The 20,768-nt window shown below is 34.3% G+C and overlaps 4 protein-coding genes across 4 annotated transcripts; 3 read left to right on the top strand and 1 right to left on the bottom strand.

The window, feature by feature from the left end:
• Nucleotides 1-336: 336 nt before the first annotated feature.
• Nucleotides 337-1,476, bottom strand: LOC143617113 (uncharacterized). Its single transcript, XM_077089771.1, has 2 exons — nucleotides 1,206-1,476; nucleotides 337-397 (listed from the first exon to the last, which is right to left on the bottom strand). The coding sequence occupies exons 1-2, from the start codon at nucleotides 1,355-1,357 to the stop codon at nucleotides 337-339; spliced, it is 213 nt and encodes a 70-aa protein (XP_076945886.1). The 5' UTR covers nucleotides 1,358-1,476.
• Nucleotides 1,477-4,025: 2,549 nt separating this feature from the next.
• LOC143617118 (uncharacterized) lies at nucleotides 4,026-7,632 on the top strand. Its single transcript, XM_077089775.1, has 6 exons — nucleotides 4,026-4,304; nucleotides 5,201-5,378; nucleotides 5,504-6,599; nucleotides 6,714-6,773; nucleotides 6,850-7,055; nucleotides 7,140-7,632. The coding sequence occupies exons 2-6, from the start codon at nucleotides 5,244-5,246 to the stop codon at nucleotides 7,377-7,379; spliced, it is 1,737 nt and encodes a 578-aa protein (XP_076945890.1). The 5' UTR covers nucleotides 4,026-4,304; nucleotides 5,201-5,243; the 3' UTR covers nucleotides 7,380-7,632.
• A 5,378-nt stretch (nucleotides 7,633-13,010) lies between these two features.
• Nucleotides 13,011-16,258, top strand: LOC143617117 (26S proteasome non-ATPase regulatory subunit 6 homolog). The gene is made up of 8 exons (XM_077089774.1): nucleotides 13,011-13,258; nucleotides 13,353-13,467; nucleotides 14,727-14,817; nucleotides 14,931-15,076; nucleotides 15,158-15,377; nucleotides 15,460-15,568; nucleotides 15,636-15,804; nucleotides 15,907-16,258. The coding sequence occupies exons 1-8, from the start codon at nucleotides 13,123-13,125 to the stop codon at nucleotides 16,079-16,081; spliced, it is 1,161 nt and encodes a 386-aa protein (XP_076945889.1). The 5' UTR covers nucleotides 13,011-13,122; the 3' UTR covers nucleotides 16,082-16,258.
• A 2,207-nt stretch (nucleotides 16,259-18,465) lies between these two features.
• Nucleotides 18,466-20,076, top strand: LOC143617115 (nucleoside diphosphate kinase 2, chloroplastic-like). The gene is made up of 7 exons (XM_077089773.1): nucleotides 18,466-18,742; nucleotides 18,816-18,869; nucleotides 18,932-19,018; nucleotides 19,120-19,200; nucleotides 19,278-19,390; nucleotides 19,479-19,528; nucleotides 19,629-20,076. Exons 1-7 carry the CDS (start codon nucleotides 18,503-18,505, stop codon nucleotides 19,694-19,696), a joined length of 693 nt encoding a protein of 230 aa, XP_076945888.1. The 5' UTR covers nucleotides 18,466-18,502; the 3' UTR covers nucleotides 19,697-20,076.
• Nucleotides 20,077-20,768: the final 692 nt, after the last annotated feature.

The raw sequence follows: 20,768 nt of genomic DNA, 5'->3' as shown, positions 1-20,768 counted from the left end.
ATATTAAAAAAATTAATTTATAGGATCTTTGAGGTGATGAGATTAGGAAAGGTGCGAGCGGGATTAGTAACTAAGTGCTTCACTTCGCAGAACTCATAATTGTCAAATGATATACTAACATGAGAATATCATAACCTTCAAGAAACGAAATCGGTATCAAAGTGCTTCACTTCACAAAACTGGTGAAACAAAATTTGCATAATGCAAAAAGAAAAACAAAATCATTCTACTTTTTTTTATTACTAGCAGTATATATATGATATTTAAAACAAACACGAAGCTAACACGGATCAGATTCTTTGTAGGGAAATAACATCATGTAATTTCACTCCATCTTTAATCAGACTTAGGGACATCTTTCTTCGGCAGCTCCTTAGGTTTGGCCTTCTCCATTTCCCTATAAAACCAAAACAAGTTCAAATTGAGATTTGTACAAAATACTCCATATAAACAAATTCGGCTGATGAATCTGGATCGTTTTTGTTTTACCACATAGGAAAAACTATACAGTAAGCAAGCCCATTGGCATAAATTCAGACACTGTTGAACACTTGTAAAAGTGCTCCAGATCACTAATTTGAGCTAATAACTGGCTATAAAAGGTTAAGATACGATCCCTTACTTCACCATACAACTAACTAATACACAAATACCAACAACACATCAACAAGTTACCACATACAGTTGAGACTGATTCCCGCTGCTAATCCTGCTATTGATCAAGGACATTGATTGAATTCTAAACTATCAGTATAAGCAGCATTATATGCATAACTTTTTATGAATACCGCAATACGAATCCTTAAAAATTATGACCTAAAAACGCATATAACAGATTAATATGCCATCATAAACAACAGATTTGGCAACGATTTATTCTGTTGACGATGTTGAAGATTAGCCTAAGTATAAGTCTCGAGTACTTATTACTTGGTGAATATAGCCAACCACTCGGACTTCATACTTAGCCAAATATGTAACTGTTCGTTAAGTAATAAGTACTTAAGACTTATACTTAAGCTAATCTTCAACAGATTCAAGCTGTGTCACTAGTTATTGCATCCTCCATCAATAATTAATAAATTTAAGAAACCTAGGTTTTATACATTAAATTGATGCATAATTTCATAATCGATCAATATCATAACCTAAAAGTAACTGTATGTGTGTGTGTGTGTGTGTCTAATAATTAAAAGAAATCATACTTAGCAGCAGAAGCAGATTCTTCCTCGAGCCAGTGGCGAATTTGACGAACGTTCCGTTTGAAAATCGAAGCAGACTGTTTCACATCGCTTCGCATCAGTAATATCACTGCACTCACTCCCGCCACGGTCAGTATCAGGTTTGTTAACGCCATTTAATCTCTCAGTGTTTCAAACCGGATGCAAATTGATAATTTATAGTTACAGTACGGTTGGAACGACGGCGTTTGGGATTGGTTAACGGCGGCGAAGCGACGGCTTGAAGGAAAAGAAGTCCAAACTGGAATTAATGGGAGTCCTTCATTGACCCTTGCACTATTGGTAGTTTTCAGTTTATCACCTTTGGTTTGTAAATGTTTTACGTTAGGTCTCTATAGAGTTAACTAGTGTTTAGACTCGTGTTTTGTGACGGGTTGTATGAGGGATGCCGGAAAAGATGTATTTGTTTAACCTAAGTAAGACACACAATTAACTAACTATATCTAGTGTTAAAAATTATCTTTAACTATAAGTTAAATAAACAAAGAATTATATGTGTAAAAATTAAAAGAAAACAATAATTATTAGAAAATATAGAATAAAGCTTTACTAAACTATAACTCTATTAAGGTTTAGTGGTAGACACGTAAATCACTTAAAGAAATAAAAAGTTATAAAATTTCATGGACGCATGATATAAACACTATAAATATAAAACAAAGCAAATTAGAAATAAGCCTTTTGTGTATTGACCAGTAATAATCTCACATTTAAAAATCTTTGTCAACGGTCCAACAGTTCGATTATTCTTCTCAAAATGGACCCCGGTTAAAAAACACTTAATGCCGTTAAGTGTTTTTCTGAATTTTAAACCGATATTTTATAGCTTTTGATCGGGAGAAATATACGAGAATCGACTGATGTAAAAGTTATCACTTTTTCATAAGACATATATTCGTGTTCATGTTTGTTCGTTTAAAAAAATAACATGTTTTTGTTCGTTTATGTTCGTTCGTTAAAAATCTAAAAAACTTACATAACTCAATTGAAAGAGCCCAACAATTATAAAATATAATGAACGTTACAAACTAATATATACGTATTAAATTAAAACAAAACTATGTTAAAAATAAAACAAATCATTACAAAATATAAAATAGCAAAACGATTTAAAACAAAATCTGTATAAACCTTGTATTATGGGGGACTCAAACTAGTTACTAAATAATTATTTACTTCCAAAACAAAATGACGTTTCATTTATTGAACTTAAAAACTTTTCTAAATTGTTCGTAGCATTTACCAATTATTATGATGCCATCTAATTTGTTTATTTATCTTATTTCAATCGTAGAATGAAAAACTATTAAAAAAACCATCATTGTTTTTTAAATGTAAAACATCAACATGTTTAGCTTGCTTAGCAAATAGATTAAACAGGCTATATTCGGGTTAAACATTTTATAAATATCTCCATGTTAGAACCGATAATTTTACATGAATATATATGTTTCTAACTATTAATCTAATTGTAAAGATACATCCAATGACAATTATAGAGATTAGTCAGAGAAAGTGTGATGTTCTAACATAAGTTGTTTGTACAAAAGAATTGAAGAATGGTACATAGGTTAATAGTTGAAGAATGGTACATAGATAAATTGTGAATATGTGAGTGACTTAAATGTTGTATTTTAATATATAGATGATCCTATTATCTTTGTTTATCATTAATCTTCAAAAACCATACCAATAAAATAATTTTGAAAGAACTCACGTTACATATTAGGGCCAAAAAGACCAATAGATTGTAGATGGACACCATTTGCTACACAACTACCCTCTATTTCAAATCTCGTCTTATAGTCACATAATTTGTCTAGAGTTGTTCGTTTCCACAATCAAAACATCTTGTCTTCTCGTTCGTAGCAACTCTTTCCCCAAGTATGCCCATGTTAGCCATAGATGGCCATGGACGGCAGTGTTAAAGATGATCATTCTTCCTCATAACTTTTTCCTTTTTGTTCACATATTTCACAACATCTACCATGAAGTTTTTTTCTGTAACAATATAACTATGCTAGGAGGAAATTACAAGCCTCATATTTTCAGCCAAAATTATTTTCTTATATCAAGTTATTTTAAAAATATATTTGTTTATACTTTTAAAATATATAATATCTAATGTAAACTTAGAGTCTTTTACCAATGAAAGGTTGGTGGTCCATTGACAAAAACAAAAGTCTTGAGTTCAAGTCTCTACATAATTTCATCATATCAAAAAAATCTATTATAAACTTTAATAAGTTTTCTAAAAATACAATGTATTTGATTCACTTTATAGAAAAAAATTATACACTTACAAAATATTTTTGATCTCATGAACCTTAAATTATTTTACAAACTTTCTATACGCTTAAATTTAATATATATATTTTTTAAAGGCTATTAAACTCCGGGTAAAACTGTGAAGCCTGATAAATTGGATGTGGCTCAATGGTAGAGCGCTCACTTTACTAGTAAGAAGTAGGGGGTTCAAACCTCACTATCACCAATTTATATGGGAGATATGAGGGATGACCCTGGCTTGCTAGAGTTCGAGTCTTGATCTCACCCGGTTTTACCGACTCGTCGCTGTCGTGTCGTCTGGCGGGCGTGGGAGTCGGGTTTTATCCGGTGAATTCCTCAACAGGTGGACCGCTAGGGGCTCCGTCCGTTCGAACTAGTGGCCGGCTTGGGCTATCTTTAGCCAATGGGGGCCGCGTACGGAATATCCGGTGTTACTTAGTTGGTTGTTAAAAAAAAAAAAAAAAAACTGTGAAGCCCGATTCGTAATAATGCCCATAATTAATCCCTTAACTTACCCGTCCGTCAATCGTCATTGATCACGTGATTTAAGCCTCTGACTATAGTAAAGATTTTTTTACACGTTTGCAGACTCACAACTCCTAAAGTAAAAATAAAACTCTTCACTTCTAAACCTGACACACACCGTTTTCGCCGGAGATTCTGCCGCCAACACAAACCACCGCCACCGGAATATCCACCGGCGGAATTGCGAGCACAACAGCAACTACTTAAACCAACAGTTCACCCGATTCTCAAATCCGTTATTATAACAATGTAAGTATATGCTGTATACGCTTAAAACGTTCATTACTCTTGTGTATTTAGAGTTTAATGTGATGATTGATTGTTACCCACGAAACGGTTAGTACTGTCTTTGTTTTTCTGCAATTTTGAAGGGTTTAGGGTTTTTTTATATCATTCACATTTATATTTTTATTTAATTTTATGGTTTGTATGCGTATACTTCCCATTGGAAATTTGATGTTTTGTGGGAAAATATCGTCTAGACGTATAGTTAGAGTGAACGTAGTGGGGGATAGGTTGTTGGTTTTTTAGGTGATAAGTGGCTAAAACAAATCCCCGGGGGGGGGGGGGGTGATTTTTGGCTTGAACACCAAAATGAAAATAGCTCCTCTGCTGACGTGGCGCCACGTGTCGAAAATCCTCCCCATTTTATAGCCCTCTACTACGCATAGCCTTACAGTGAATTGTTTTTTTTGGTTTAAAGACAGGTATAATTTTTGGTTTTACTCTGTAAAGAAAGGGTTATGTAAAATTAGTATGTTTTGTTTATTAAAGTTTAAACCAAATTTAGGTGTATCCTGTATAGCCATTTTAGTGGTAGTAATTGACTACATTGACTTGGGTCAAATGAGGCTCTTTTATTTAATTTGAAATGAATGTTTAACATTTTGGTTAAAGATTACCATTGAACATCTGTTTTTGAATGCTTTTTTGGGCAGAGTTGAATTGAATCTTGTGTTAAGCAGGAAAAAGTTTGATGCAAGTATGTTATGAGCATGTTGAATTGATGGCTACTGTTAGTTTGAAAATAGAAGTTTGACATTGATCATAAAGCATCAGCTCGTGATTCTTGACACTTCAATTTCATATTTGTAGTTTTAGATTACCGTTTAATTTATGTTTTCGGTTTTGTGATTCTTTTGTAGATCCTGACAACCCTTGGCTTATACTAAAACACCATAGAAGAAAATGGTTCATATGGGAAAAGCGTGTGAAGAATGCACTCAACACTGCCTCACGATGCATAAAAAGGAAAGAAATCCAGCATCTATAATGACTACATTCTGTAAAGTCATGATGGGTGACGATTATTCTAAAACTATGGTATTTAAATTATTAATTTCTTCACATCACTTGTTTTTTATTTGTTGCCCTTTGGATTCTTTTTGCCTCAAATGTCATTATATATCTTCTTGATAAAATATGTCATTGATAGTATTCATTTGCAGTTTCTACCTCCAAATTTTGCGTGTCGTGTAAAAGATCGGGTTGGTAAGACGACACAACTAAAGGATTTTAATGGTGAGGAATGGGTCTTAGAGTACACAATGATTGATGACCGTGTGGCTTTTCAAGGAGGATGGGATACTTTTGCATTAAAACATGAGCTACAAAAGGGTGATATCTTGTTGTTTCATTATATAATGAAATCTCACTTTGTTGTCTTGATGTATGGACCAACTGGATTGCCTGAAACTCGCCACTATGGATCTCTTAACCTCCCGACGAAAGAAAACAAGAAAAGTAATAATAAGTTGACCATGAATGGTCAAACCTCATTAAAAGTCAATGCTATTTGCAATAACACATCACATGAATCTTCTTCTAAAGCTGAACCTCTTGTTCATGAAGTGAACAGTGTGAAGGCAGTTAATAAAAAGGGAAAGGAGGCCATGATGTCACCAAATGAGAAAGCAATGAATGTTTCAGTTCCTGATTACGTGCGGTCCAAGAGTCCTACAACTCTGATGCCATCATGTTTGGTTGATAACAACAACAACAACAATAATAATAATAATGATAATATTAATAATAATAATAATAATAATAGTAATTTGCAGCCGGTGGCGGTGGAAATGGTATCAGATGTTGGCCAGAAAAACAATGTGGCAGCCAGTGGTGGCAATTCAGAGGAAATTGAAATTAACAGAGTTCAGAAGTCGGTGGCATCAGATGGTAGCCTGAAAAAACATGTGGCGGCCAGTGGTGGTGGCGGTTCAGATGAATCTGCAATTAACAGAATTCAGAAGCCAATCTTGGAATCAAACGGTGGCCAAGAAAATAATGTGGCAGTGAGTAGTGGCAGTGCAGATGAAACTGAAATTAACAGAATTAGGAAGTCGATGGAATCAGGTGGTGGCCGGAAAAACAATGTGGCAGTGAGTGGTGGTGGTGCAGATGAAACTGAAATTAACCGATTTCGCAAGTCGTTGGAAAATCGAATAGAGGAGGCGGATAAGAAACGCAAGGAAAGCACTGTGGTTCATAGTGAAGTCACACACAACAATTCTATGCATAAGAGGTTGAAGCCTGCTAGTGTTCCAAGTAAGTCACTTTTTTATTAGTTTGACTTTCTTGGTCAACTCTGTTATTCATAAGTTATGTTGCATAAAGATTGTCAGAAACCGTCTTTTTAACATGTCTCTTATGTTTAAGCAGTAATACAAGGCCAGCCCGTTAAAGGAGAGCCCTTCACTGGAATCTCTCCTAAATCAATGGGTATTTTTGTAATTTACACCCTTTGTAACTGTTTATATTCTTACTCATAGTGTGACTGTTTGCTAACATTGAACAGATAAATGGTTAGAACGGGCAAAACGGGAACCAATAATGAATCGTGGCTCTGGTGGCTCGATAAAAATGGAACTGGCAACTGACCATGGCTCAGGAGGTTTAATAATGAGGACACCCAAACCCGAGCCGGAGGACTATGACGAGACACCCTTATCTGGTTCCTCCAACACTCCATTTTCTGCAATTATGAGTAGCTACGAATACCTTGTATGTTTCCTGTTAACCTATATGTTCAATCTTTTATAATATGTTTTGTAAAACATTTAAAAAAGTTAAAACGGTTATATGCAGGAATTGCCGAGTTCTGTGAAGTGGAAAGATAATAAGGTGATTCTTCTCAGAAATGGGGCGGATCGATGGCCGGTTTTGTATCAGTTCAAGTATGATTATAAGGCGTTGACACAAAACTGGTCGAGATTTGCAAAGGAAAAAGGGATTAAGCCAGGAGACAAATGTGACTTTGTGCTTGTAAGTGCGTCAACTAATCGCTATGCTTGTAACGTGTATGATGTACACGTTACTCGTCAGTGAAGTGTTAACTGTGGCACAATGGTTTTTGGTCTTTTGCACTCTGCCGTTTTGTAAATTGTAACTAGGTTTTGGTGGTTGGTCTGAATTGTGGAACTGGTTTTTTGTGGTTTATAACAATCCTACCTTTTGGTTACTTATGTTAAATTAATAATACATAAGGCCATAAGGGGGCTTTAACTGTCAATAATTTTCAGCTTGCACAGAAAGTGAACACCCAATGTTTGTTTTCTTTATACCTTTCTTTCTTGAAGCAGTGGTTCGGGACCTTCAGCCTTTTCGGCTGTTTTTGTTCTGTCACATATAGTCACATATATTGCTGGAAGTATAAACGTGTTTCTTTTGTACGACGGGAAGTATAAACGTTTACAGGTCTGTGTTGCTTTCATGTGAAGTTTGCAACACTCAAAAGAGTTATTGGTTGTTTGAATTGATTTTGAAATCATATACTTATATATTGAATGTCTTTAGTTATCATATCAGCATCTTGATCATTTATGTTGAATGCTAGCAACACTTGGAACAGTTCTTGCTTGGTGTGTGTATATATATGTTATGTTATTTTCTTAAGTGGAGTTACACCAATTGAAATGCCTTCTTTATAAAGGCGTAGAAGTGTACTACTATATAACATTATCGATAAAGGAATTTGCATCATTACAAAAAAGAAAAGAAAAAAAGGTTACAGTATAACTAATGCAAATAAATGTCTTGAGAAAAATTTATAGACATCATTGGTTACGCTTAATTTTTTTTTGAAACCTCAGTATATTGGTGATTATGGGTAGTGGTAGAGCTTCTTTAGGGTCAGAACCCGAAACCCCCCCCCCCCCCAACCCTCTCCCCGTTTTTTTCCTTAGAAGTGTACTTGAGATAAGAAGAAAGATGTGAATTTGGAACTTACCTTTTCCGATCAAGATCTAATGAAAAAGATGGCTTAGTTTTCAATAAACTCAACCTTTTAAATCGTAGATTTTCTCATTTGTTTTATAACATTAACTAGTTTTACTCCCTCCGTATTACAGGGTTGTTTTATATTATTCGTTTTTAATATTTATATACTATTTTGGATTTTAATTTATCTATTGTAAGGAAATTAATAATATACTTAGGATTTGATGATGAAATAGTTCACAAATAAATGAGATTTTATAACTCGGTTTAAAAGTTATCCGGGTTTGGTGAGACCAATGACCCGTTTATTTTTTTATTATAAAATTGTTTTTAATTATAAATAATATCTACTTTAAAAAATCAGATATTATTTTTTTGTATATACTTATTTTATAAGATTTTCAAATCTAGTATTTGGTGAGATTAATTTTTAATTTAATTAGATGTTATATACTGTTTAAGGGCTATCAGTGTTTAATGAGACCCATACCAGTGAATTCGGGTCGAATGCATGAGAAACCTCAATTTAAAAATAAAGCAATATGGTGGTTTGATAGAATGTAGGGAGCAACCAGAGAGTTTTAAAAGTTTCGTTTATATATATTTAAGATTTAATGATTAAAAATATTGTTTTGTAAAATGAAATCATATTAGAGTTTTTTTTTTACAATATTTAACAATATACATAGCATAATATGTTGATGATAACATTTAAAATTATATTCTTTTCAATATTTAAGAAGCACGCTTTGTTGTTGATTTTTGGATTTCACCAAGTGTTTTGGATTTCACCATGTATGTTGTGAAACATATTCTAACAACGTATATTAGTATAATATGTAAATTTTTATTTTTATGAAAATGAATAGATATAATATAAATAGAGTTTAAAGGAAAATGAATAATTTAATCATGTTATAAATATAATATAAATGACGTGTAAAAGGAAAGTAAATAATTGTTGATTTATGACATATATTAGTTTTGGAGGTTGATCTATGATATATATTACTTTTGGAGGGGAAAAAACTATGTGGATTAACCATAAAGCGACACGTGTCCACAATTATTTTACTTTGTTAGAATAGGTAGATGAAATGAATCACTACTCACCGATCACTTCACCCTATAAAGTCATAGTCTAGATGTTCTGGCAATCTACAAATTGTGAAACACAAAAACAATATTTGAATATGACACTAGAATTGGCTTGATGCAAAACTACTATTGAGCTGGAGGTCTCACCGGAAGCAGCCTCTCTATTCCTATGGGGCAAAGGTAAGACTGTCTACATCTTACCCTCCTCAGACCCTACCATAGCTTTGTTATTGGTGGGATATACTGAGTACGATGATATATGATTCCTTTGAAGGTAAATTACCCAAATAGACAAGTTTGACTAAAGAATTACCAAAATAGACATGTCTATTTAGCCTACATCTCTCCAATCATTGGTTTTTTAACCAATAAACAACTGCCACGTCACCGAAGCCGGCTAAGGCGGCTAAGCCTTAGCCTCCACTTTATGGGCACGGAATTTTATAAAAAGTAAACGGGTCCCACCTTTAACCAATAAAATTCGACACGTGTCAAATGCGGCTAAACTTAGCCTACATCTATGGTTATTTAGCCGGCATCTTTAACTCTTAGCCGGCTTCGGGATACGTGTCTATTTAGTTAGCCGGCTCCAAAGATTCCTTCTTAGCCGGCTCCAACTCGGCTTGTAGGCTAAGGCTTCACTTAGCCGCCTTCAATCTTTTCATTTAGCCGTCTAATTTTAGCCGCCAAAATTGAATATTTTACCAACCTTATTAAATATTTAGCCGACTTCACTTAGCCGTCTTCTTAGCCGGTGTAAATTTAGCCGCTAAAATTGAATATTTTGAAACACGAATCCTTTAAACAATTACGAATAATTGACACACCATCTTTACTATTCGACGGTAAACTGTCTGGCATTTTGACTGGTTTTTTATCATATATGGATTCCGGGGTGAAAAACATATTACTATCTGGACAATTAGAATACGGCTGAGACGGTTGAGAATAATCGACAGGAATATTTAAACCAATAGGAATTTCTTCATTTCGAAAAAAAGGTATTCGGCTAGACGAACCACTCGAAACAGGTATCTTTGACAAACCAACAGAAACACGTTTATGGTTGATGAACCAACACCGATTTCTTGAACAACAAACAACTTAAACATTTCAAAGATATTTTTAGACGCCGTTTCTAAAAAAAATTTACATCCCAATCTTTCACTAAATCGATTGGATCAGTAAATGTAGACATCTTATAGGATAATCTTGTAATATTTTGAAGATCACACTCTTTTGAAAATTAAAGAAATTAAATAATCGTAAGTAATATTTGTACTTATCTGTAAATACGTTTCATGCAATCAACCGGAAGGTATTCAACAACCCGATCAACAACATGCCAATTCCCACCACTATAAACGACGACGTTAACAAAAATATTTTTTTAAAAAATGAGTATCTTATGATAAGAAAGTAAAAAAGTGAGAGAGGGTGAAGATGATTTTATAATATGTATGGAATGTGGTTGTTAGTTTTATAAAAATGGTTGGTGAAAAATTAAATTTGGGTAGTTAAGTATTTATTGCTGATGGCTAAAACGTGCCGGCTAAGAGAGAAAAAATTGACGGCTAAGCGAAGCCGGCTAAATAATTGTGAGTAGGTAAAATATTTAATTTTGGGGGCTAAATTTACACCAGCTAAGAAAACGGCTAAGTGAAGGCGGCTAAATATTTAATAGAGTTCGGCTAAGTGAAGCCGGCTAAATATTTAATAAGGTTGGTAAAATATTCAATTTTGGCGGCTAAAATTAGACAGCTAAATGAAAAGATTGAAGGCGGCTAAGTGAAGCCTTAGCCTACAAGGCGAGTTGGAGCCTGCTAAGAAGGAATCTTTGGAGCCGGCTAACTAAATAGACACGTATCCTGAAGCCGGCTAAGAGTCAAAGATGCCGGCTAAATAACCATAGATGTAGGCTAAGTTTAGCCGCCTTTGACACGTGTCTAATTTCTATTGGTTAAAGGTGGGACCCGTTTACTTTTTATAAAATTCCGTGCCCATAAAGTGGAGGCTAAGGCTTAGCTGCCTTAGCCGGCTTCTGTGACGTGACAGCTGTTTGTTGGTTAAAAAATCAATGACTGGAGAGATGTAGGCTAAATAAACATGTCTATTTTGGTAATTTTTTTGTCAAACTTGTGTATTTGGGTAATTTTCCCTTATGTTTATCCTTTGAGTTGGTTTATTTACATTTAATTTAACCATTCCTCTAATTATCTTTTGATAAAGATAATAAATATTAATAGTTAATGTTATTGTCAATTAAGTATTAACAGAAGTTGAAAACGCCTTTGCTCTCGTTTTTTTTCTGAATGTGAAATTTTACTTGTTCTCGTCCAAAAAAAGTAATATGTAAAAAACTATGAGCCCGACGCCTACGCTTATGAAAATTTTTATACGCATTGAGCCCGCCCCCTGTGTTTTCGTCCAAGTTTCGCCACTGATTCTGGGTCTATATCAATATCTTCTGTACTAACTTTATTAATGATATGTTGATATCCGACGATCAAAACAATTCCCGTCCGAGAGACTCTCGTGTCATACGGCTTGCCATTTCTCGATCGAGAAAATTGGCTCGGGTAAATTAGTATGTATAAGTCAAGGAAGTTCACTCCTAAGAAAGGCCTCCAGAAGGAAGCAAAAAGACTCGTTACACCGCATCTAATGCTGAGTAAGGCGACAAAACACATCAGAGAAGAGAGTATCCCCTTTATTATACCCCCCTTGCGTTCTTTCTTAATAGATGGAGCAAGCGTCACTCGATAGCTCGAAGGTGGATCTGAACAAACCCACGTGATCGCCTTTGTGACACTAGTGGTACACATAAGTCATCGGCGATCATTGGTCATGTGATGTTTGGACATTGAATCGAGTTCTTGTGAATACGCAGAGCCATGTGCTCTTAATTTACGACCTCACCGTGGTATGCACCAATAAGACCACCAAAAGCCTTTGTGGCGCTAGTGGTACACATAAGTCATGGCCTGCTCAACAAGGGCCCCTCTCTGATAAGTTTTAAATCGCCCCTTCCCTTGTAAAAGGCAAAAGCACATTTCCGGTTTGTAAGAGACCATACTTGTGTACAATGACTTTCTACTAGTAAATTTCAGTTTTTATATATTTAATAATATATAAAAACAAGCATGACAAAGTTATTAAAGTCTAACAACACCAAAGACCAAAATAATAGGCCTGACAATTACACACTTATTTAAAACACGATTAAACCTGTTAAATAAAAAAAATACACAATTTATTTTTTAAAATATTTAAAATTAGTTGGGTGGGCTACACTCCATAATTTTCAGATTTTGGTACATGAAACATACAACAGCACGTAAACTAATTTAACACGTCATATTAAAGGGGTGTTTGGGATTCCTTATTTTACCTCCTTATAACTTTTCATTAAGTTAATAAGTTACAAAAGTGTAACTTATAGAACTTTTCCTCTCACAATATAAGCAATCCCAAACACCTTGTTACTTCTTACAAAGTTTATAAGTTATAAGTTGGTAAAAATAAGCAATCTCAAACACCCCATAATAATATTTAATACTTGTTTTCCTAAATGCAAACCATTATGTAATTCCATAAAAGTAGACGGACTGAAATTGAACCTTGTTTAAACAAAAAGGTCAGAAGCTACAAACTTGGTCTGATAAATAATAACCAGGTTTCTCCTTGTGCAAGTAAAGTGTAGAACAAAAACCAAATCTCAGCGATCAATCGAGTAACAAACCAGAAGCCAGCCATGGAAGGTACAGAAGGCACACAGCAACCGCACCTAGTGCTCGCTAACAAGCTATTCCTCCTCACTCATTCCGACGTTGACGATATCGAGAAAGTCCGATTACGTGATGAGGTCATGACCACCGTAGTGGCCGACGGTAACTAATTCCACCGTTATTTAATAGATCTTATGGATTTATTTAACATTAGGTTAATTAATATGCTCATTTGTGTTAATTTTTAATTTGTTAGATATGGCGCCGTTGTACGAAACCCTAGCTGCGGAGTCGGTCCTGGAGCTTGACCAGAAGGTTCTGGACTCGATGCGTGTGAAGATTGAAGAGGAGCTTAAGAAGCTCGATGAGAAGTAAGTTAATGACTCGGTTACTGTACGGTATATAGCATTTTTGTATATAGAGTGATGTAGATATGCTTGAATAGGTTGAGACGAACAGTTTAATTTGGTGTAATGGTGATTATGAAGTAGAATGGATGATTTTAGGAGCAAAAACTAGTTGTGTTATTAGCTTCAGGAGGTTTATATTATGTATGAACTGATGTAATTGTTAAGTAACTTTAGGAACCATGACTTACAGCGTATAGTTTTGTGAAGTTTGTGATGTAGATAGGCTTGAATAGGTTGAGATGAACTCTTTAAATTGGTATGAAGTAGAATTGATACTTTTAGGAGGAAAATGAGTTTTGTTATTAGCCTCAGAAGAAGGTTAATTACAGAAAATGCATAAACTAGTGTAATTGTAAGGTAATGATGGCTGTAAACAAATCAAACGTTCAGCGGGAAGTGCGTTTATGTTTGTTCGATTAATAAATGAACGAACATGAACAAGAAATTCTGTTCGGTTAGTTAAACAAATGAACATGAACAGAGATGCATGTCCGGTAACTATAGGAACTTCGTGTCCATGACTTACAATATGTTATTAAAACAAGTTTTGAAACAAAGTTGAAAGAGCGAGATTTTGTGTGTAGCCTCTGAGATGCATGTGCAGAAGTTTTAGATTCAGCGGGTACAGTAAACTATTTGAAGCATGGTGGTTCACTACACCAGTACACCTCCTTTAGTTACCACTGAATGCGATGCCCTTGTATTGCTTGTTGCTGATGTAAAACAATTATTGAGGGTGTAAATGTAAAGGATATAGCTTTCTTTGTTATATCTATTAAAGTGAAGCTCGTTTTTAAAAACTTTCTAATAGGATGATTATGGGATAACTTTGTATTGTACTGTTGTATGATATGCAATCATATAGTAATTCTGTCAGCCTGTTAGTATTATCTGTTATTAAATTTTGTCTATACTTGAGCACTTGCCATGTTTCAAATACAAGGGCTATCACAGTACCATAAATTCCTGTAGCTAGCATATTTAGATTAATAATATAGTATTTTGATCCAAGCCTATGTTTTGAGTTAATGATTTTGGTCCATTGCAAATAATTGCTAGTGCCAAATACAAGGCAGTCACATCAAGTATCTGATTTATATTACATGGGACTTTGTTATTGCATTTTGGTTGATATACACATTCTCAATCCTTTCAATATTGAAGCTGTATAGGTCATATGATTCTAATATTTAGACATTGGTTTTTTCTGCTTTCTTTAGAATAGCTGATGCTGAAGAAAACTTGGGAGAAAGTGAGGTTCGAGAAGCTCATTTGGCAAAATCTTTGTTCTACATCCGCATTGGTGACAAGGTACAGCACTTTTAGTAATAATAAGTTGTGTAAATCACTAAATTCTATACTTTACTAGCTCCAGTGTGCACAAAGTTTGTTTCACACTTTCACATCTTTTTAAATGCAAACAGGAGAAAGCACTAGAACAACTCAAGGTGACAGAAGGTAAAACAGTTGCTGTGGGTCAAAGAATGGACTTAGTATTTTACACACTACAAATGGGTTTCTTCTACATGGATTTTGATCTTATTTCAAGAAGTATTGATAAAGCAAAGAAGTGAGTTTAACTTATTTCATTTATCCTATTGTTCTTATTCATTATATTCCCTTTATTTCGTTCTCATGATTCTGATGACAGCTTGTTTGAGGAAGGAGGTGATTGGGAGAGAAAAAACAGACTGAAAGTTTATGAAGGCTTGTACTGCATGTCAACCCGTAACTTCAAAAAAGCTGCTGATCTGTTTCTTGATTCTATATCAACATTCACTACTTATGAAATTTTCCCATATGACACCTTCATATTCTACACTGTTCTTGCAAGCATCATTTCATTGGACCGAGTTTCTTTAAAGCAAAAGGTAACCACTATTACAGTATTACTTAACTCGCATGAGAAAGTTGTAAAAAACAAGCCTATAACAAGTGTTATTTATTATGCAGGTTGTGGATGCACCTGAAATTCTGACAGTTATAGGAAAAATCCCGTACTTGTCTGAATTCTTGAACTCTTTGTATGATTGTCAGTATAAAGCATTCTTTTCTGCTTTCGGTAAGTTAATGTTATATGTTATCATATTTGATATCCATTTTTAAATCCGTTTGTTGATGATTTGCAGCTGGCATCACTGAGCATATTAAGTTGGACCGTTATTTGCATCCGCACTTCCGTTACTACATGAGAGAGGTCAGGACTGTTGTCTATTCTCAGTTTCTGGAATCTTACAAAAGTATCACTATTGAAGCAATGGCAAAAGCATTTGGTGTGACTGTTGACTTCATTGACTTGTAAGTAATTCATGTAACGCCTAGTTTTGTCATTTTCAAGTTTCAACCCGTATACTTATGAATAGGTCAAAATTTTCAAATCATAATATTACTGTTCAACAGGGAACTGTCAAGATTTATTGCAGCAGGGAAGCTTCATTGCAAGATTGATAAAGTTGCAGGAGTATTAGAAACCAACCGTCCTGATGCAAAGAATGCTCTGTATCAAGCAACTATTAAGCAAGGGGACTTTTTGTTGAACAGAATCCAGAAGCTTTCCCGTGTTATTGATCTTTAAGCGTGTAAGGTTTATTATAATCGATTTCTCCAGTTCGGAACTATGTTTTAGTCTCGCCAATTTCGTCTTTGTAGTATTTGCTTTCAGTACTGGTCAAGGAGATTATGTCGATCCCATGCGATTACATATTTGTGTACTTCAAAGTTTTCATGAAAATTTTATTTGACACTCGATGAATGCTTGTGCATGCTGCTCCCTTAAACAGGATAGTCAAGATAGATGAAACATCAATGGCTGTGAACTATGAGAGTACACTGCGCATCATAATGCTTCTAATTATACTCTTTATGAGATTTGTTTTCTTTCTCACGAATGTATACCAATCAACCATAACAGCCATTACAGCGTGCAAAAAAGCCCTTTTGTTTATAAAAAAAACATTTTATGCTCACTTCGAGTCTTCGACATCAGGATTCAATGCATTAACATGTTTACAAATTCAACTTTAGCAATTACGACCGGGGTCCAAGTGACAACACCCTCGATTTTGCCTTTACTGTGCTTCCATCAGAAGCACATTAGATTGGTCTTATTTTCACAATCGAGTTTCACTTGGAATTCTCACAGAACAGAACATCCCATTCTTAGATAGAACCTTTCAGTCTTTACCCAATGCCCCAATTAAGGATTTTGTATACCCACGAAATACTTGAATCTGAAAACGAGTTTACGTGATTCATAAAGTATCCAAGTCATACAAAATCTAGAGTGATTGTTTTTTTTTTTATGTTGGTGCAAAATTCCTATCTGGCATATTTAATGAAAGTAAGAAACTATTGACTTTGGATGGCCTTGATGTATGATTGATTTGAGATCATCAAAGCAGGGCTGGGAAGTGAGTTACATATATAAATTTATAATATAATATAAGCCTACTGAGTCCTAATAAAACCAGTCAAACTCCAAACTAAGCAGTAAAATAAATAGAGTTTTACTTAGAGAGAATGATGGTGGCCGTTCCGAGAGGTCATAACAGCCGTCTGGTGTGAGGGTGGGATAGGAAGTTGAGACTCGTAACAAATTCAATATCTGAAAGCAACTGCAAAAGCTTTGCTGGAAGTCCAAGATGCGCTACTGTACTACTATATTATCTTATTTTCAAATTGGTGGTTTTAATTTCTAACTCCAAAACATACTATATAAATATTAAAAACTTCTTTATAAGATGAAAATATAACCACCATAAGTTTTTTGGTGTCAAAACAAAGCAAACTATATATACATTTCATATTTTAAATAACTTCAATACCATATGTTGTAAAAAAGTGGGTTTCTTAAGATTTATATGTTTGCAAAAATTTGTCGATAACAATGTTATGCGACGATTGTATAAGTTCTGGATGAGACTCATTATAATAGCATCAAGTTACTCAAGGTTGTACGTGAAATTTAAATGTAGTCCAAACATCAATAATATTGAACTACACTTATATCTTTCGCATAGCTCGTTACCTGCTACTACAAATGATGATCAGGCCCAACCATATTAGCCAATGTCGCCATATATATTATAAATCGAAAGAATTCCATTATATATATTAAAAAGCAAATGGTAGTTAACTCACAACAATTACTATTCATGAAAACTAGCCACTTATTTTAATACACATGTAAAGAGAAATTGACTTTTCTTCTAGGTAGTTACAACTTCAACATTTTTATATTTTTTATACTAAAAACCAATTGTATATATTTATAGTATATTGTACTAGGGATGGACGTTCTCGGTACCGGTACGGTTCGGCACGGTACCGGTATTTCCCGCATTTTGTTCGAAAACTAGTTCTGTATTGATATCGGTACCGAATCGAATATTTCGATACCGGTACCAAATTTTCAGGATCGGTACCGGTACCATTCCGAGCTCATCCCTATGTTGTACTTCCTTTGTTGCATAAGTTGTATTGCTGGTCTTATATATTCTTATATTTTCCTTCCACATGGAACTATATTTCCCATGTTATACGTCCCTTTTTGTTCACTTTTTTTCTTGCTATTTTTTTTTCTTGATGTTGGTTTCTCGGAATATGCTTTCTCGCAGTATTTCTTCATTTCAATATTGCCTTTGATTTCATTTTACATATAATTTATTAGAAGCTTTTGAATTGGCATTTGCAAAATGTAAGCATAGGAAAAAAAAACATCATACGTACACGTATGACAAACGTTGCCACGCGCCGCAAAGCGTGCGGGTAAATATACTAGTTAAATATGAAATATCAAATCAAGTGAACAAGCCTAAGGAGCAAATAAAATGCTACATAAATCATATGGTATAAATTGCAAAATTTTGTTTTAGCAGTGTAATAATGCATTAAGAAAATAATAAAGGGACCAGTTTTATAATTCTCGCCTATCAAAAAAACTAAGCATAATACAACGGTGACTGCATTTCGTTATCTTTCAATCTTTCAATATCAAATGGAGAGTGTGATGGCATTAACAAGGGCCTCATGTACACCGTCACTATCCACCATCCGATTATCATCTTCAACCGGTATTAATATTAACTTATCCTCACCTAAAACCACCGTCTCCGCCACCAACCACCGTCACCTAGCTGCATTTCAATCACAGTCTCATCTCTTCTCCACTTCACTTACTCATGCCGTCAAGAACAAAACCCCGCGCATATTTCTTCCTCACTTAATGGCTTCCCTGGTATATTATTATTATTATTACCGTTCATTACTTCAATTGCTGCAAATTGAAACCCTAATTCGTTTAATTTCAGGAAGTTGAGGAATCCTACATTATGATTAAGCCTGATGGTGTCCAAAGAGGACTTGTAAGTGACCAATTAAGATTAATTAGCTTCAATTTCTTGTTAATTGTTAATGCTAATTACAGGTAGGAGAGGTAATTTCTAGGTTTGAAAAGAAAGGATTTAAATTGAAAGGATTGAAGCTTTTTCAATGCCCTAAAGAATTAGCAGAGGTTTGTTTTCGTCTGCCGGTTTTTATTATTTTTTAAATAATTAGTATTGAATTTTAACTGATGTTTGGAGCATATGAAATCTAATTGGTGAAATCTTATAGGAGCATTATAAGGATTTGAGTTCCAAGCCTTTCTTCCCCAAGCTGATTAGCTACATTACATCCGGTCCGGTTGTATGTATGGTAATATGATTTATGGTGCTTTTACTTACATTATTTTGGCTATTAGAAGTTAACTGGATTACTGGTTTTGAATAAAGGCTTGGGAAGGAGTTGGTGTAGTTGCATCGGCCCGGAAGCTAATTGGAGCAACAAATCCGCTTCAAGCTGAACCTGGAACCATTAGAGGGGATCTTGCGGTTCAAACCGGAAGGTTATAATTTGGTCTCTTTTATGCAGTTATATGTTTTACTTTCTTGTTGAATAAGCTAACTTATTACTTATTATGGTTTTTGGAACAGGAATGTGGTTCATGGGAGTGACAGTCCTGAAAATGGGACACACGAGATAGGTAAGGGCGAGTTGATCATGTTAGATGGCATTTAGAAGGGTAAAATGGTAATTTAGTTTCGATTATGACGATGTTGTATTTGTGTTTGTTTTCGTGACAGCTCTCTGGTTCAAAGAGGGAGAATTAACCGATTGGGAGCCGGTTCAAACTCCATGGTTGGTAGGATGATAAGCGTAGAGGCATTCGGTTTGAAGTTCTTTTACGGCTGATTAATGTATGAGATAAGATAAGATTGCGTGACTGAACTAGAGTTAATTTTGAGGTTCTTTTTACCTTGTAATTTTGTTGGACAAACTGATGGTATTGGTATGTCAATTTGAAACTGGTTTGAATAGGTGCCCAAAAAAACAATTGAAAGCTGGAATTTGGTTTGTTACTTTGTTTATTTACAAATGATTTATAATTGTAGTTCAGATATGACTACGATATATTATGTAATATGCATATTGTTCCATTCTTGACTTTTTTAAGTTTTAGGTAACAGGCAATCCTGGCCATTAATCAATGTGTTGGCCATCATCTTAGCCATTTATTCTATGGGCCACTCTGTTTCCTTCATGCATAAACAATATGCCATACATTATCCATGTGGATTCGAAAACAAGATGATAAAACAATAACTTTCAAAACAGAAATTTCTTACTTCTTCTAGGATTTGAACTCAGACATTTGGTAACGAAGGGGCTCTGCTTTTGAGACCATACCACCAACTCCAAAACAGTTAATTTGTTTGTATGAAGTGAACGATTATTTCTTTGCTAAGAAGTACTGTTCCCGAAGGGTAGTGATCTATAACTAAGAAACACTTTCAACAATTTATTAATGATAAAAATATTACATGAAAGCGCAAATATTACAACTTTTTATCAAAGAAGAAAAATCAAAACAAGAACTTCAAATTACATGAAATTAAATGTGAATATACAAAAGAATAAATTAAAAGAATTGATTTGCTTTCTCAATTAAAAGAAATATGCAATAAAAGAATTGATTAATTAGCTTTAACTATTTTTGTTGTAGCCTAATTAAAATGAATGAATTAATTAATGTTTTAGGTATTTTTCACCGTTGATTTTTTTCAATACTGGCTTTCGTAAATTAATTTGGATGATTTTGTTCCGCTCTTCCTCTTCAACCTCTATCATGTTCTCGATAATTGCTTCAGTTGCAGTCATCAAAAATTCCGGCCAGTCCCTGCATTACATTACATGACAGAATTTCTGTTAGTAAACATGTTATG

This window comes from Bidens hawaiensis, unplaced genomic scaffold, assembly GCF_021521415.1.
Source record: "Bidens hawaiensis isolate Kalapana, Puna unplaced genomic scaffold, B.hawaiensis_p1.1 tig00052241_1, whole genome shotgun sequence".
NCBI lineage: Eukaryota > Viridiplantae > Streptophyta > Magnoliopsida > Asterales > Asteraceae > Bidens > Bidens hawaiensis.
This window is presented reverse-complemented; position numbering and strand designations above follow the sequence as displayed.